The sequence below is a fragment of the Branchiostoma floridae genome, chromosome 3 (genome assembly GCF_000003815.2).
Source record: "Branchiostoma floridae strain S238N-H82 chromosome 3, Bfl_VNyyK, whole genome shotgun sequence".
Lineage (NCBI taxonomy): Eukaryota > Metazoa > Chordata > Leptocardii > Amphioxiformes > Branchiostomatidae > Branchiostoma > Branchiostoma floridae.
In genome coordinates, this window is record NC_049981.1 from 25,381,717 (window position 1) to 25,398,813 (window position 17,097).

The 17,097-nt window shown below is 41.1% G+C and overlaps 3 protein-coding genes across 9 annotated transcripts in view; 1 reads left to right on the forward strand and 2 right to left on the reverse strand.

The window, feature by feature from the left end:
- LOC118412542 (zinc finger SWIM domain-containing protein 8-like) overlaps positions 1 to 8,236 on the reverse strand; it is a 30,357-nt gene extending 22,121 nt beyond the window's left edge. For 3 of the 4 annotated variants that reach the window (XM_035815457.1, XM_035815458.1, XM_035815455.1), the window contains exons 1-2: positions 7,893 to 8,236; positions 6,603 to 7,143 (exon numbers count right to left, since the gene is read on the reverse strand). In XM_035815457.1, the coding sequence (XP_035671350.1) occupies positions 6,603 to 6,780 (178 nt within the window). In that variant the 5' untranslated portion in view covers positions 6,781 to 7,143; positions 7,893 to 8,236. Of the gene's footprint in view, positions 1 to 6,602; positions 7,144 to 7,277; positions 7,313 to 7,892 lie in introns of all 4 variants that reach the window. The other variant, XM_035815456.1, reaches the window with a different exon arrangement.
- Positions 8,237 to 8,400: 164 nt separating this feature from the next.
- Positions 8,401 to 12,263, forward strand: LOC118412545 (40S ribosomal protein S14). The gene is made up of 5 exons (XM_035815466.1): positions 8,401 to 8,557; positions 9,986 to 10,136; positions 10,348 to 10,509; positions 11,744 to 11,820; positions 12,137 to 12,263. The coding sequence occupies exons 2-5, from the start codon at positions 9,988 to 9,990 to the stop codon at positions 12,202 to 12,204; spliced, it is 456 nt and encodes a 151-aa protein (XP_035671359.1). The 5' UTR covers positions 8,401 to 8,557; positions 9,986 to 9,987; the 3' UTR covers positions 12,205 to 12,263.
- Positions 12,264 to 13,474: 1,211 nt separating this feature from the next.
- Positions 13,475 to 16,915, reverse strand: LOC118412544 (kelch-like protein 21). Of its 4 annotated transcripts, none has more exons than XM_035815465.1 (3): positions 15,742 to 16,915; positions 14,364 to 14,936; positions 13,475 to 13,907 (listed from the first exon to the last, which is right to left on the reverse strand). In XM_035815465.1, exons 2-3 carry the CDS (start codon positions 14,922 to 14,924, stop codon positions 13,713 to 13,715), a joined length of 756 nt encoding a protein of 251 aa, XP_035671358.1. In that variant the 5' UTR covers positions 14,925 to 14,936; positions 15,742 to 16,915; the 3' UTR covers positions 13,475 to 13,712. The 4 variants fall into 4 exon arrangements, with proteins under 4 accessions (XP_035671358.1, XP_035671357.1, XP_035671354.1 ...); XM_035815464.1 differs by having other exon boundaries at positions 14,364 to 14,950; positions 15,738 to 16,913; XM_035815461.1 differs by having other exon boundaries at positions 14,364 to 14,950; positions 15,626 to 16,912.
- Positions 16,916 to 17,097: the final 182 nt, after the last annotated feature.

Below are 17,097 nucleotides of genomic sequence, written 5' to 3' on the forward strand. Positions count from 1 at the left end.
GTAATAATACTACTAGTAATATCACAGCTGTCTCCAGCTTTACAATCATGCCAAGTCCTTCTCATTGCTGTCATGATGTCTATTTTTCTTAATCTATCATTTTATGCTTATAAAATCACAATCATGACATTTTTATCAATTCCATGTAATGAAGTTCAGATCATACTTGAGAAAGGGAGAAATTTTTTGTCCGTGTCTGTCCTAAGAAGCAAATTTCTGTCCCAGGTCAGAGGGATGGGTCCTGCAGACCCGAGTCATGTACATACTATATTTTGTATACGTGTTGTAATACAGCACAGAAATGACATTAAGTCAACACTGCCAATTTAAAAGAAGACCACTCAAGGGACCGGTAAAATCTGATCTATATACGAGACAGTCACAGTAGGCAGAATTCTAAAGCTTGAATCAATGGGGAAAATTATCTAGCTAACCACCAAAAAGTGGTCAAACTGGTCAGGAGGTCCTTAAGCAAAGGTGGTCCTTATGTACAAATTTGAGTTGACAATAATAAATGATTGCACAGAAAAAAATTAACTGTGACTGGCACCTATAATTATCTGTTATTAATATTATGTTATTAACATTGTTACCTTGATGATACCTTGATGATGTCTAGGTGAAGTAGGCTGCGCCTGTGTAGTCACCCTCCTGACGATCGTGGTATCTCTTCTTACTCCAACATAAGTCCAACCTCGTTTTAAACGCGTTAACAGACTCTGCCTCTACGACCTCAGCCGGCAGCGAGTTCCAATTTTGTACTACTCGAACCGCAAACGACTGGCGACGTACCAAGGACTTTGCCAGTGGCACCGTAAGTTTGAAGCGATGCCCTCTAGTTGACTGATGTTGACTCTCGGTGAAGAAACTCTGTGCACTAACCCTCTCCCTTCCCGTGAGGAACTTAAAGACTTGTATCATATCCCCTCTGGCTCTTCTATAGTGGAGTGATGGTAGCTTCAAACTCTCCAGCCTAACACTATACGGAAAGGACTTGAGTGTTGGGACCAGCCTTGTTGCTCTACGTTGTACTTTTTCCACAGTGTTCTGGTCAACTTTGAAATGCGGCCCCCAAACAGCGTTCGCATACTCTAAATGGGGGCGAACCATCGATTTGTAGAGGAGGGGCACTGTTACTTCATCCAAGTTACTGAAGGTTCTTTTTACTAAGCCTAATATTTGGTTTGCCTTTTGCGCTGAGACTGTGGTGTTAACGTGGAACTTTAACTGCTCGTCGACAGACACCCCGAGGTCTTTCTCGACTTTGGTTTCTTCCAGAATTAGCCCACCCAGTCTGTACTCTGCTCTTTGGTTGCCTCTTCCCAAGTGGAGTACTTTGCATTTCCCAGCGTTGAAGGGGAGTTGCCACACCTCCGACCACTTTTCCACAGCTTGGAGGTCACGCTGAAGCGCTTCCTGATCCTCCTTGCATAGGATCGGTCTGTAGATTTTGCTATCGTCAGCAAAGATCTTCACTGCACTGGTCACAACCTCCGGCAGGTCGTTTATAAAAACAACGAATAACGTAGGACCCAGAACACTTCCCTGCGGGATTCCACTCTTGACGTTACGCCAGGAGGAGTGCGCTCCATTGATAACTACTTTCTGCCTCCTGTTGCTGAGAAAGTCCTGTATCCACTTAAGTGTATGGCCCCTTATCCCATATGAGTGCAGCTTGACGAGTAACCTCTTTGTTACTATGGTTTCTAAGAACCACAGTGCTTTTAAGGATAAGACTGAAGCTAATGATATACAAGTACCTGTGAAGTGTAACATTGTATCAGTTGCATGGGAGATATAACCAAAAAGAATAATGTTACAATAACAGCTGTAACAGCAGCCTTGAGACAATGTCCTTGTCCCTATAACAATGTGTCTCGTAAGGCTGTACTGTACACGTACACAGCCTTCAGACTAAGGTACCGTATACATACATGTACACAACCTTCAAACTAGATTAAAGTTTAAACAGAAGTGTCCTTCCTTGGAACTACATTGGGGAGCAAATTCCAGTTACCTTAGACATAATCTTAGTTACCTTGGACAAAATCATAGTGCTACTAGTAGTAGCCTTGGACAAAATCATAGTTGCCTTGGACAAAGTCAAATTTACCTTGGACAAAATCATAGTAAACCTTGGACAAAATCATAGATGCATGTACCTTGCAATTGGAAAACTCAAAAGTTACATTGGATAGAATCATACTTATCTTGGACAGAAGTACAGTTTCCTGGACAGAAACATTTTCTTGGACAGTCAGATGGACAGAACTATATATAATCCAAATTGAATTTCTGTCAACTGAACCTATGATTCGGCCCAAGGTGACTATTATTTGGTCCAAAGTAACTATGATTTTGTCCAAGATAATTTTGATTTTGTCCAAGATAGCTATAGTTGTTCAAGGCAACTATGATGTCGTCCAAGATAACTAAGGTTTTTGTCCAAGGTAAACCTTGGATAGAATCAAATAAAGTTACCTTGGACAGAATCATTTTTACCTTGGATAGAAAGTGCAATTTCCTAGACAAAATCATCAATTGATTGGACAGGCTACAAGACTACATTAACTTTTCACAGGTATGCTAAGAAAGAAATCATCTTTGAAATCAAATTAAGACTTTCAAATGCCCTTTTGATCTAATCTAAATTGACCAGTAAGTTATACATGTACATTTGTATGGACACACCAGGGACAGAGTAAAACATAGACCTGTCTTCAAGTGTCAAGGGACGTCAAGTGAAAGCAAAAGGTCATTGACCTTTCACTTCCCAAGGGCCAATGACCTCACTCACTTAGACTATAGTCCATTAGCCTAGACCCCTAGTATCCAAACCTATCATAGGTTCGTAGTCTCTTCTGTGCTCTCTGCAAAGGACAGAAGAGACTCTGGAGTTAAATAGGATTGACCACCAAACATATGCACCTGATCACCAATCTTTGAGCAGATGTTGGGGGACAAGGCTTTTAGCTAGTAGTATTACGCTTTCTTAACAGCCATGGTGTGTTGCAAGGAAGGGTGGTTATGCCAGCTATACATCAAATAGATATAGAAGCTGGTGTTTCCGAAGGGTTACAAAGTTCTACACAGAAACAGATATCCTAGCCCTGCACAGACACCATTCTGGGACCTCACTAATGCATGCTGACCTGATAGGTTTGATTGATCTGGGTTCCCAAGAACCAGTTTCTAGAGAGTGGCTTCAAATTTTCCATTTCTAGGTTTTGTCTCGAATCCCTGCCGTCTGAAGAAGGTCTATGTAACGAGATAATTGGTTTTTCACATTGCTCCTGATTGATACCTTTATTCATAGCAGTTAGCACATGGAAAACAAGACACTTTGTAGAATCCTCCTTTCTTTTTATCACTCGTTAGTTTTATTTATTGTATTCTAACCATCATCAGACAGATGTGATGTTTTGTCTCTATCTGTCTGTCCCCTAACTTGATCATAAAATCAAATTTGTATAAATCAACCTGTATAACTGTTAGTCTGCATTTTACCATGACTCCCAATCATCTACATGTCTAATGCCGGCTGGTTACCAATGCTCTACAACTTAACAACAAATTGTACAAAACTAAATAAAGAAGAAGGATAAACCAACAAGACAAGCACCTGGATACCAAAATTTATCTCTCAACACATCTTCAGTTTCACCTACAGATGCGGTCTGTTACATTTTTAACATGTTCACACAAATTGGTCACTGCAACAATGGCAAAAGAACAATAACTCAAACTTGATATTCTGCCTTCCCCATGGCCTGGTACTGTAGATGTTGATACAATCATGGCATTTTTATACTAAGTTACATTTTTTTCAGTGGCCTCTCAGTCTTACCATGAACTCATCACACTTGCAAAACATTTCTTCTGTTTTCCACCAGTATCTTCTACTATTTCAACTGAGAACACAATTCGAGGCAAGGATACAAATATTACAATGCACGAATAACAAACCCTTGACATTCACTGTGCCTTAAGATTTAAGAGCTGTAATCTCCAATGAATTTTACAGTAGCAATCACCTCCTATCTCCTTCCTATCTCACCGGAGTGTCAAATTAAATTGAAAACATTCCTGATCTGAATCATTTTCATAGCCCACTACATATAGGCATCATAGGTCAATCAAAAACCATTGGGCTGTAGGATTTGCCACCTTATGCAATTGAAAGATGAATCCTGGAGACAATGACCCCATACAAATTCATGAGTTCAGATCAATGTTGTACACTTGTTATTCTACAAACAAGAACACAGATGAGGCAGACTCTTAAATGCACAGTCTACGGAAAATCTTGTGATCTATAATTATGTTTAATAGATAAGATATCCCTGTATCTGTATTTATGAGGTGATACAAATGCCCTTCAGCCTAACACACCTGCTTCACACTCACAGTGAGTCACAGGCACACAGCGATGATCTCTCATATTACACATAACCACTTGTCAAACCTGAGCCGTGCATATCTCAAACAATCTTCGTCTGTTGGGTTGTGTTCTTACATTATAGTACACTATGGTACTATGGTGAAACATTTTTGTGCTATATCATATATATGTTCAAAATTTCAAAGTAAATTTCAAAATTCCAGATTCAAGCTCTGAAGAGGGACATGTGAGGTTTACAATCAGGTTGTGCTGACATTTTAGTTTATTGTTATTTCATGTTGTACATTTTCTGTGCACCAGAATATTCAGGTTATAAATTACCAACCCAGTGTACTATTCCCAAAAATGAATTCCGAGTCCTGTAAGATTTCTACAAACAGATTTATAAAAACAAGTTTGAATGTAGGACGTGTGTTTAGGAATGCAGGCTTAGTCTTGTCTATCTGCACCTGTTCATGAATAATATTGATCACTCCGACACACCAACGTGACTGCAAGTATGAAACAAAGCAGATTCCACGGGAAACATAAACCACTAAGCACCTTAGCAGACACATTTTAACATTACATGTCTGATAGTGATAACTGGAAAATTCACCAAATTTCAGGGCTCGAAATACGGAAAAAATTAGAGCTGTGTACCAGTACCTTAAATTATAGTAATAATTGACCATGGGTGCACTTCTGCACATAGACATTTGTGTAGGGTTACATCAAATACATGTACATAAAGGTATACTAGTATACAATAATGCAGCACATTTTTGGCTTCTAAATATCACAGAAAACTTTGTTGCATTACTGGTTTACCATAAAGATTTTGAGTTATGGAATTTCATATTCAAAAGACTGAAGTTAAAGAGAGCATTTTTTTTTTGGTTCATAAATATTCATAATGGAATTGTAATGTTGACATTCTACTTTATTTAATGCTGTACATCCCAAATTTTGCCATAAAAATGGATTTTGAGCCAAGTTTCCATGATCAGGAAAAACAATGGCATAGTTACAGGAAGCCCTTGTTTCAGCACCTCCCTGAGTTTCCTGTATTTTGCAGGTCTGGCAGACAATGGCCACCAGTTACCCCTGACTCACATCCTATACTGTGATACAAGATTTAGGCCATACCAATTTAATTTGTTAGTTCTCATACCTATGACAATTATGGTAAACTGGAAAAAAGTTTATTCTGGTTAGAAAAGCTGTGGGTGAGCCAAAAGAACAAACAGTAACAGTGAAGATCGTGAGCTTACAAGCATTATATTGAATCTGCCTTCATCCCGAGGTTGGCATCAAAGGTCAAAGGTAAGAATCTATTGGGAAGACTGTAATGCTATTGTATTGGTATACAACTTCTGGGAATGAAGCTATGATCAGAATACAATTTTCTGTCCTCTGTTTTCATCTTGACATCTTGATCAATTGAGAACCACAGAATTAAGATGGACTGGCCTTACCCACGTAGGAGCTCTAGAATGTATGGGCTTTTACTACAAGTAGCCAACAATATCTATGTCTGTTGGTACAATATACTAGTTAAACTCAAAGAAACTATGATCTATAACCAAGGAGTTTATTTTAACCTCCTTGCTAGAACCATGTAGAAAAGGTTGTCACAATATACTACAGAGTGGGCAGACACTGCCGTGGTTAAACCAAGGAGCCTCTTGTCTTGGTAAACCTCTACATGATGACATGCAGTCTTTGTTCATTGTCTGCAAATACTGTAATGGTTGCAGTTCCTCTCTGACTATAACTAGTATGATACTTATTACTATGATTAGTATAAGTAGAGTTATGACAATCTGCAGTTGTATACTATTGAGAAATAAATAAGCTGTAAAATGGGAAGTATCTTCTTGGACGATAGCAGGGAAAAAAGGTACCATAGACTGCAACACCTGTTTGCCTTGAGCGGTGACTTTTTCTAAAAACACAGGTAAATCTTCTGGACCGTATCTACCAGTATGCATCGTATTTGTATATGTCATGTTATATGTAACTTGTGAATTAAACCATAGCCTACACGCCAGCCTTAGTTGTTTAAGCTTTTGTCTGCTTCCACTGGTTGCTATGAAAAGCTAACAAGGCTAGCATCCAGGTTAGTTGAACCATCTATGTATGTACGTAGGATCATTACAATCATGGAAAGAAATGTGTTAAATACGCCCGAAAGGTTGTATTTCTTTTAAACACCTACCCTGTGCTGACAGAGATCCCTGGTTGCCATTCTGCCTCTTCCACCCTCTCCAGTTGTTACACAGGCTCTCTGGCTCGCTAATCCATGAACACAGCGAGTCCTCCTCAAAACGGTCGCTGTCCTCGAAGGAGAATCTCTCCCCCTCGTCCCACTCTCCCCCAGCGAACATGAAGTCCATTGTTCCCGAGGATCACCCCTCTCCCTTCACGACCCTTGTGCTCACCACTGGTGTAGTTTATGCTGGTAGGTCACAGGTTGAAGTTCCTTCAAACACCAGGGGGTACCTCTTTACAAAAAGGAGCAGGTTTCTTTCAGAACTTCTAGCTTTTCTCTGCCATTCCTGGGTCTTCCACCTTAGCAACCTTTGTGCTCAACCCTGGTGTAGTTTTATACCAGTGGGTCACAGGTCAAAGTGCCTTCAAACAATACATGGGGTCCCCTTTCTAAAAAAGGAACAGGTTTCTTTCTCAAGTTCTACTAGCTTTCTCGTGCCATTCCTCGGTCTTGAGTCACTCCAGGTTTTTCCATCCAATAGAAATGCCTGTGAGTGAAGAGAGAGAAACACACGATGTCAGGATGTTTGCTTTGTTATTCAGACAATAGACAGGATAGGAGTTGTTCTTTGGACCTTGTTCCCTTTATCAGAGTGTCGCGTGAGCCACTTCACATCCTCACCTGCGTCCTGCAGTCCGCATAGCAGGACTCTCTCTCTGCAAAAAAAATCAATATTACACCCCGAAAAAAGTGCAGTGTTACTCAGTGTGGTCTTGGAAAATACACAAGATGAACAGTACCAAGGACAGTACTTAGTGTCTGGTTACATTCTTTTTGCACAAGAAGAAACATGAACAAAGACTTTTTGTAAAAGACTGTATATCGTTTAAAAGAAAAGACTGCTACCGTTATTGAAATAAGCAGAAAATTATGAAGGTGGAACTAGTCAAAACATCAACAACGACTAGTCAAAACTGATGTTGCATGATATACACAACAAACAAAAAGACTGGTTGGATTATACGACATTGATGTCGTCTGTTTCAGTCGTCCAAAACATGCGACCTTGTCCGGAAATATAGGCACGCATGAAACGTCCTTGTTAGGAGCCCTTGGTAAGAAATATTTCAGGCGATGCCGATGTGACATACTGTCTAAGGTCGCGGCGCCCCCAACGAAACGGGCAGTGAACTTTCATCATGTCGTTCCGATGAACGTTCGATCTCGAGCAAAACCATGTCCGGATTTTCCCACGAAAAGTCACAAGAATTTGGCCTCCACGTGGACACAACCTACCTGGTAGGTTCCTAGCGGAATTCTGGAGCCGCGATCCCGCCTTTCCGGGGTGATTCAAGCCCCAAGCGCGCGGGAGAAAGCTTCGTTCCTTCCTTCCTTCTCGTCTTTCTTCGCAATCCTCTTCTCCCACCTGGCCCAGCAAAACAAAGGCAACATGGCAGATACGAGGCTCCGCATGGAGACATTAACACGAATCTGGTGATACAATTGGAACTTTTCAATACAAATAAAGAATAGGCATTCAACACCAGGTTTCAGAAAACTTTCATTTAGAGGGGATACATAGATTATCTATCAGATTGATTACTGTAAAAAATGTTGACATCATATCTTGAAACGCTAGTCCCTGTAAACCCTTGCTGTAGCCTTTTTCTATCACGTGATTTTTCTGTGGAATTCCCGTGAAAATTCACTGAGTAGGCCTTAAAATGTACCCCAAAGCAGTCCACGTTCCTTTTTTGTATAACGTAAACGCTCTTTAAAGTACTTAGCTGTCCATAAATGGGGAAAATCTCAGAGAAATTCAAAATCTACATATTTTTGGTACTTAACCTTTGCACCCAATAACATAACCTTTGCCCCCGGGATCTCGCGGAATCTCGAAGGTCGGAAAACGTGAGCGAGATCTCGTTCTCTTTTCCTGGACTTCGCCATCTTGTGAGCAAGTAAGTGTGTGTGGTGTCGTTTTATCCGTAGCAATCCTTCTCTTAGAGAAGGCAGTTCCCAGATCAGATTATCTCTACAGGTTGCGAAAACGTTGCTGTAAATGAAAATTGGACCATTTCGGCACAGTCGTGAAAATACGTGCTGTAAAACACAAACTTAGTGATCGTATCACGAACTGACATCTTGGGAAAACGCATATGATCAACGTAACGTTACCAAGTTGGCGATGTTGGTACCGCCATTATAAACTTAGAATGGATAGTGTGTGTTATCTTGTACAGCACCGCAGCACCGCAGTAGCAAGTATTTTCGTAACCATGTCAGTTGGCAAAATGCTTTGTTTGGAAGATAGGATCTACGAAAATTTTCTACATGAAAATACCCCCCCCCCCAACTCGACACACACAAACTAGTAGTACTGGATAGGAAGTGCATTTAGTGGTGAAACAAAAACAGAAACACAAGGCTCAAAGCGGAAAGCTGTCAATTTTCAATCTTTATGGATAGGCCTAGGAAAAAAAATGTTGTGTTTCCTGTTTCCCTACCTTCCCTAGAAAAACCTGCCGACCCTAGACTTTTTTTTGGGTGGGCATTAGAGTCACATAGCTTCCAGTTATAATTTTTATTCAGCCTGCTTCCTATTGAAGTAAAAACAGTCTGCTTGTCCTATCTATTGTGCACAAAATCAAAGTTTGACATCGAAAGACAAGTGTCCTCATGCATTTCAGTTTCCTTTGTTCAACTGTATTGTAATATGTATCACTAGATTTTTGGCTAGCCTAAAAAAAATTACAAAAAAAAAAAGATATCCCCTACCTACCGACCCTAATTTTTTCAGGACTGAAACAGGAAACACAACATTTTTTTTCCTAGGCCATATCTATAGTTGCCAATTTTTGGTCGTGCTGTATATGTAACACTAAAAGTTGTTATCATAAGTTAAAGTTTATGAGACTAGAAATGGCACTTCACAGTTTTTCTTCTGGTTTCTAAAAGAAACAAAGGCTTGTAGCCCGAAGTGCTTAACAAGATATTGTATAAATACAAATATTGTAATTGTAGCAAACATTACCGTTGTTTGAATATGTATGTGTATAAAAAAGCTGCCCACTTTTTATATGCCTCTATGTATGTCTTCAGACTTCTTATACCTTAAATGATGTAGCCATTCAATAAGAAAGTAAAGTAAAGGGAAAAGTTGCCATTTTTTGCTATGCTTAAAAGAGGCTTTTCCTAAACAATCTGGTAGGTTTGACTTAAAAGTGAGCTGATTTATTTTCTAAACCTAAATTAGTTATTTTGCACAATTCAATGAGAACAAACCAACAATCATATAGTATATTGTGTAGTCTACCAGATGTACATTATTTTGTTTTTCTCTCCCCTATGCTGACAATGATGTTTGTTATCCCTCCCCTGTACTTCAGAAATGGCTCCCCGTAAGGGTAAGAAGGAGAAGGAAGAACAGGTCATCTCTCTGGGACCTCAGGTCGCCGAGGGTGAAAATGTTTTCGGTGTTGCCCACATCTTTGCTTCCTTCAATGACACATTTTGCCACGTCACAGATCTCTCTGGCAGGTAAGCTACAGTTTAAGTCACATTGTCAGACAACTAAACAACAGGGCACATAAATTCTAATGAGGAAAACTCTGCACCATGCCTCAGACGATTTCTAGACATTTCACCATCAAGAGGATGCCCAACCTCTATCCTACCTAATTCTCAATCAACTAACCTTAAACATAACTCAAGTCTCAAATCTTTAAACATGCCTGTTATCTTTCTGCAGAGAGACAATTGTCCTGGTGACTGGTGGGATGAAGGTCAAGGCTGATCGTGACGAGGCTTCCCCCTACGCTGCCATGTTGGCAGCCCAGGACGTCGCTGCCCGCTGTAAAGAAATCGGCATCACGGCCCTACACATCAAGCTGAGAGCTACGGGAGGAAACAAGTGGGTTTCATTTCAAGACTTTTTCGGGAAAGTTGCAATCAAGTCAAATGATGTTTGGAAAAGGCATCTAAATTACATGGAAATAGTGTTTTCAGAAGAGTTGATATGTTTGTCAAATAGCTTTGGCAAGATCTGTGTGACATTTCAATGCATGTACAGTCAAACCTGCCCAAGATGACCACCCGGGGCACCGGAAAAAAGCGGTCGATTTGGACAGGTGGTCGCTGAGAAGAGTATCGACTCAAAATATGTGTAAATGGTTTCCGTTGTGTTGAATGGCAAATAGCAAGCACACTGCACGCACGCAAAGAGGCGAGGTCTTTAATGTCAAATACAACACGCACGCAGAGTGTTTTAAAGCTCAATATTTGTACACTAACGTTTTAGACAGTAAGGGAACTTTCATGCTGTCAGTTACCATACAAGCCTTAATGCGTCGCTGTGCTCTTGATTGCCGTATCTGAAATAGCTACGGTGCACCTTTCGAATTCGATGCCCAGTACGTCCCGATAGCGTACTTACCCATGGGTGAATGTATAGTACAGTTGGACAGAAGCACTCACACAGATCTTTCTTAAGTTAAAGGGCTATATACGTTTCAGCATTCGTTCACTTTATAATGATATAGATTTTTTTTTTAAACTTCTGTAACAACTAAATTCGGATTTTCTTACAACGAAATTTCCTCCCATATTACAGTAGACTGCCCCATTGACCGCCGCCATCTTTATTCTAAACATAACATCGTAATGGCAGTCAAAATCAGACGCAAACTTGCCGATTTCGGTACAAAATCGCACTAGTTATCATCAAAAATCGATAAAACCCTCAATTTTGAAAATGATGCGGTCGTTATGGGTCCCAATTTTGGCCGGTCGCGGTCGCGTTGGCCAGGTGGTCGTTGAGAAAAGATTGCTTAATGCTTACGTCAATGGGGAAAAAAATCGGGACCGAGAAAAAGCGGTCGAAATGGCCAGGTGGTCGCTGAGAAGAGGTGGTCGCTCAGGCAGGTTTGACTGTATGTACAGAGTAAAAAAAAGGTTTGAATTTCTTTCTTCAGTCTCCTTCAAAATAGGTTGGGTTCAGAACAGTTTTGGCCCAGCTTTTTGCCACTGCCATAAGACCACGCAAAGTTTTAGACAAAAGATTTTACCAATCACGGAATGGAAATAGTTTCATTATGAAATATCTATTGCAATACCCCTGAACTGATGTTGTTTTATCTCTTGTTTAGGACCAAGACTCCAGGTCCAGGTGCCCAGTCTGCCCTCAGAGCGCTTGCCAGATCAGGCATGAAGATTGGCCGTATTGGTGAGGATGTTTTCTCCTTCTGCAAAGGTCAACATACTGGATGCTTAGACACTTTTGTGCATACAAAATTGGAGTTGTGCACCTATTATTAGTTATCTTAGTGAACATTGTCCTGTGTTACAGAAGATAATAATTAATGTTGTAAACATTATTTTGTGTTACAGAGGAAGACTGCTAATGTTGTAAACATTTTCTTGTGCTACAGAGAATCATTAATGTTTTGTGTTTTAGAGGATGATTGTTAACATTTTAAACATTTTTCCTCCGTTACAGAGGGTGATTGTTAACTTGTGTAAACATTTCTCCTATGTTACAGAGGATGTGACACCTATCCCGTCAGACAGCACCAGGAGGAGTGGTGGACGCCGTGGTCGCCGTCTGTAGACACCAGACTTGTTAGACTTGTACCATCCAGAGGGAAATAAACACACTTCTGTACACCACCTTGTTGTTATGTTGTGTTGTTTGGTATACAGTCAAAGGTGATCCTCTCTAGTCTCTACCTAAGGACTACCTGGCCAATGTGACAACCTTTTGGTGGATAATTCTTCCCATTGACACAAGTGTTAAGAGTCCTGTCTATTAGTATTAGGGGTGGGTACCGGTATATAAAATTGAGGTCCAGGTCTGGAAGTTAGACCAAGTTTGACTGTAAAATGACTTTCATTTGTTACCTACTTACAGCTCATGTTATTTCCTTGGGCCCGTAACAGGGGTGCCTAAGCATTTGCACGAACCCTATGAAATTCGTACGAATATTATGTGATACACACGAATCACTATGCGAAAACGCACGAATATTATGAAATTCGCACGAATCACTATGCAAAAACGCACGAATATTATGAAATTCGCACGAATCACTATGTGACACACACGAGCCTTATGTGATTTGCACGATCCTTATGCGAAATTGCGCAACCACTGGCGGGGTCACGTGACAAACGGAGCGGGATTTTCAAGATGGCGGCTTCGCCGCTTCGGCGACTGAAAATACGATGTAACACGCCGAAATGAAGCCAAACAGTAGCTCACAGGCTATCAAATACATCTTTGCGACGGTAAATGTCCATTCCATGCCTTGAAATATAAATATCTCGGGTAGAAACGCTCAAAATCATGCCTCCTCCCGGCCGCCGTTTTTGCATAAGGATCGTGCAAATCACATAAGGCTCGTGTGTGTCACATAGTGATTCGTGCGAATTTCATAAAATTCGTACGATTTCGCATAGTGATTCGTGCGAATTTCATAATATTCGTGCGTTTTCGCATAGTGATTCGTGTGTATCACATAATATTCGTACGAATTTCATAGGGTTCGTGCAAATGCTTAGGCACCCCTGGGTAAGCCCAAAACACCTGCCGATATGATCTGTTCATTTTTAGTTAGTCCAAAGTCTGGTTCAATGATGTTTTTTCAGGTCCGGTTTTCCCGACCGGTCCAAGGAACCAATTTTGTACCTGTACACCATACATGTTGCCGTATCGGTACCCACCCCCACAGTCTAATAGTGACCACATGTCCAGTTTGACCAGACCACTCATATCTGCCTGGGGAATAGGCTATATGCTAAATAGTGTGTGGCTACATTTTAAATGAGCTGACTTGCCGTACATTGTGTGTGGTTATGTAAAATTGTTATTTTACAGTCACTGATTCTCAATTTGTTTTATTAAGTAGAAATGAAATGGTAGGAAAACAACCGGGTAAAAAAGGATGATACACATGTAGTAGTAAAACTTTTATCAAGCTTCATAGCTAGGAAACTTTTCATGAAAATCTTAAACATCCCAAGCCAAATGACTTCGCACTATAGGAGACTACTTCATAAGTTGCTCTTATCAGCTGTTCACTGGTGAACAGTTCATGAAAAGGTGAAGTCCGTATCTGCCTATTGTAGACATGAACACCTGTCCCGTGCCACGGACATGGCCTGTTTCAGTAGCTTCAGCACGTTCTGGTCGTCCCTCAGGCTGCCCTGAGCAAAGTCACTGGTCACAAAGATGGCAGGGAGGTTCTCAAAGGCGAACTTCTTCACATATTCAGACAGCTCCGTAAGGAAGTAGTCTTCAGCAAGCTTCATCACCTGCGGAGATACAGAATGAGATTCTAGGTTGTTTCATGTGTGCTCGCAGTTTTTTTGATTGTGTAATAATTCCAAATCCCCATGCGGTATTTCGCCAAACTTACTATGAGTATTGGATGCCTGTTCGAAGCCCGGCAAAGGACTACGTCACATTTCCAAACCGAGGCCCAGCTTTCAGGGACAAAAAGTATGATGAATTCTAAAAAAAAGACACCAAACTACACATGACGTAAAGAGAATAGTCGTGGGCATTATTTGTGTATATTTTTGCGTATATATTTCTATTTTTAGTTTCCACAAGCAGCCCCGTCGGACCCTGGTTTGGAAATGTGACGTTAGCCTAAATCACCCTTCTTTATATTATAAGGCTTTTTATCAGCCCTTCCAATGTCCAAGCTCCTCGGGGAGTAGGCCCAATCAGCCCCTGACAGCGAGGGGTGTGGAACACAGGCTAACCTGTACGCAGTTGTCCGGCCGTAAGTTGTGTGTCAGGTACCTACAGCAGGCGTCCGTTACGTCTGGGAACTGCAGCAGTCCGGAGGCGTGGACCAAATCTTCCACATTGTCAGCTGTTATCCGTATCCTCCCCGTGTAGGAATAGTCAAGCAGGAGACGTAAGGTGCCTGGTGTGACGTCTTCAAGACGCACCTTCTCCTCAAGACGTTCTCTGAAATCGCCCAGGAGGAGGAGCCGAAAGTACAAGCTGCTTGCCGCCAGGACGGCCCTGTGGCAAGGAAACTCCTCCTCCTCAGCACACAGTATGACGTCACACGCGGTTCCCGTCGCTCTCCACTCGTTTAAAACGCTTAACTCGTTTCCATGGCAACATGTCTTGTTTTCACACGCACATCTCTCTCCGTTGAGGGACACGCGCGCGTTTTCTTCCTTTAATGCGGACGACACCTTCGAGAAATGCTCCCTGTGTTCGAGGAAGAGTTCTCCCGCGCTGTTGAAGACGTGGAGTATGTTGCTGCTCCTTTCGGCACAGCTGACGTCATTCATTACGTAACCGGCCATTGCGTCTCGAATCTGTATGGCAGAATCTGAAGACGATAAAAAGTTCCTAACTCGTATATCGAGTCATGGTTGTCAATGAAACAACAAAACGCCCTAAACTCTCTAGTCGTTCGCTCTAAAGTCTCTATCAGGTCTCCGGTCCAAATAGTAATAGGGGACTTCGGCTAAGTTAGGAATGGAAGTCTAGTAGGTCTAAGAGTGAACTGGCCGGCCGGCTGGATAGACTCCAAAAGACTGACCATGAGATCTCCCATGCCAACTTATTTGTCCCTATTTGGACAAATTCATCTCTTATTTTATCCAGCTGACACGTCTGCTATGAGACTAAAAGCTATCTAACGTCAAATCAACTTGAATGCGATCTTGACCTACAGTACCTACATGCGTCATCTTCCAACACCGCCCCGCTTTTCCGACTCATAAACAGTCGCTTCCATTTGAAACGGAAGTTGACATATCGCTTGATATCATAATGGAGCTCTTTTTTGGGGGGAGGGGGCGTCTAAAAGTGTATAAGGATTCCAAATACAATCATATGAACCCCTGACCCTGTCGAAAAGTCTCGCCCTACACGTCACGAGACACCACACTTAGGCATCAAACGTTTAAAATGGCAACGACCGTCGACGAAACGGAGACGTGGAACACCGCCGGCTCGAATGACATGACGCAGTTGCAAATTATATGACCCAATATCATACCTTACGGTGCAGGTCCTGCTGTAAATAAGGATGCTGTCCTTTCATATCTCTCCTTATTGGACTGAAATAACACCAAAAAACGTATACGTAACAGAGCCGGCCTCTTATTTACGTACGTAAGTCTTAGACCATTTAGACGTCCACCAATCTTGCAGCGCGGCGACTAGCAGCTACTGTCCATGTTGTCGGCTTGATGACGTGAACGTTAACGTTCTAAATATAACGCTTGTCCCAAGTCCATATCCTGTAAATCTGTAGCCTGGGTATCAGCCTGGTTGGTGGAGGAGTATGGGAGCTCCGGTAAACTAACCAGGCTGGTTAGTGAGGGGGGAGTATGGGAGCCTCAGTAAAATAACCAGATTGATGCTCAGGCTATGCGCTAGTAAATCTGATGTACGGATCCAGCTCAGTCTCGTGACACGTGTTTTTGCAATATCTAGTACGTTTATCAAGTAAGATAGAACAGAACCTTTAAAAACTGCCTTCATATATAATCTATAAGTTAGTAAGTAGTCAGAAAGGTTGAACAATGACTTATCAGTGTGGTATATTTTGCATTCTTATAATATCATTTCACATCTTCCTCTTTTATCTATTTATCTATTTATCTCTTTGGCTTTAGAATTTATTTCGTTAATCTATGATATTACTAGATCTATCCGTTTTCCGATATTCTTATTATTACGGCATATATGCGCTCATCTTACAGCTGCTTTGTACATTCTGGTTGCATTCTGGTCGAAAGCTCTTTTCTTTTTAAACTGATGAAATTAACGGGCGAGCGGATGTAATCCATAATCAAATGAAATCAATATGGCCATATAAGAAAAGTTGACAAAAATGCGATCTTATTGTTATCGTTTCATAATTTTAGCTCTCGAAAATACTAGCTATGACTGACTCGAAAATTGGCGGAGCTTGAATTGAAACGATCCGTTTAACTAGGAGTAAACTGATGGGAAGAGATAGGATATTGTACGTATAAGACACACGGGATCTGCAGAAGAAGTGTTGTTACGTAGTCAGAAATGCATGAACATGCTGAGTTGTTGAATGTGAGACTGAGGTTAAAACAGGCCATATAAGAAACAGAAAAGTAACTGTTGCAGCTGCAGTTGCAGTGGCATGTTTTTACACATATGGACTTTATGTACTGTTTACAAAAATGTTTCTTCAACTAAGAAATGTATATAGAAGTAAAAAGATGTGTTCTTTCAAACGTACGTTAAAGTTTGCCATTTGTATGTTGCGAAGTAACTTGAATGTTTTAAGGTCTCGGCTCGGAGGGTTTTTTTTTGCGATTCGGTGCCGATTTGACTGCATGTCTCTCAGACTTAGTCTCTACCAGACTCCGGATCGCTGGAAAATCGTAGAAATGGAACAAATAGAGAGGAATATAACTTCGCAACATACAACTGGCAAACTTTAACGTACGTTTGAAAGAACACATCTTTTTACTTCTATATACATTT

Excerpts from the sequence above, each read along its gene's own strand:
- LOC118412545 (XM_035815466.1), top strand. The coding sequence starts at position 9,988 with ATGGCTCCCCGTAAGGGTAAGAAGGAGAAGGAAGAACAGGTCATCTCT. Across the intron at positions 10,510-11,743 it reads AGAGCTACGGGAGGAAACAA|GACCAAGACTCCAGGTCCAG; the intron begins GTGGGTTTCATT and ends TCTCTTGTTTAG. Across the intron at positions 11,821-12,136 it reads CATGAAGATTGGCCGTATTG|AGGATGTGACACCTATCCCG; the intron begins GTGAGGATGTTT and ends CCTATGTTACAG.
- LOC118412544 (XM_035815465.1), bottom strand. The coding sequence starts at position 14,924 with ATGGCCGGTTACGTAATGAATGACGTCAGCTGTGCCGAAAGGAGCAGC. Across the intron at positions 13,908-14,363 it reads GGCCGGACAACTGCGTACAG|GTGATGAAGCTTGCTGAAGA; the intron begins GTTAGCCTGTGT and ends GTATCTCCGCAG.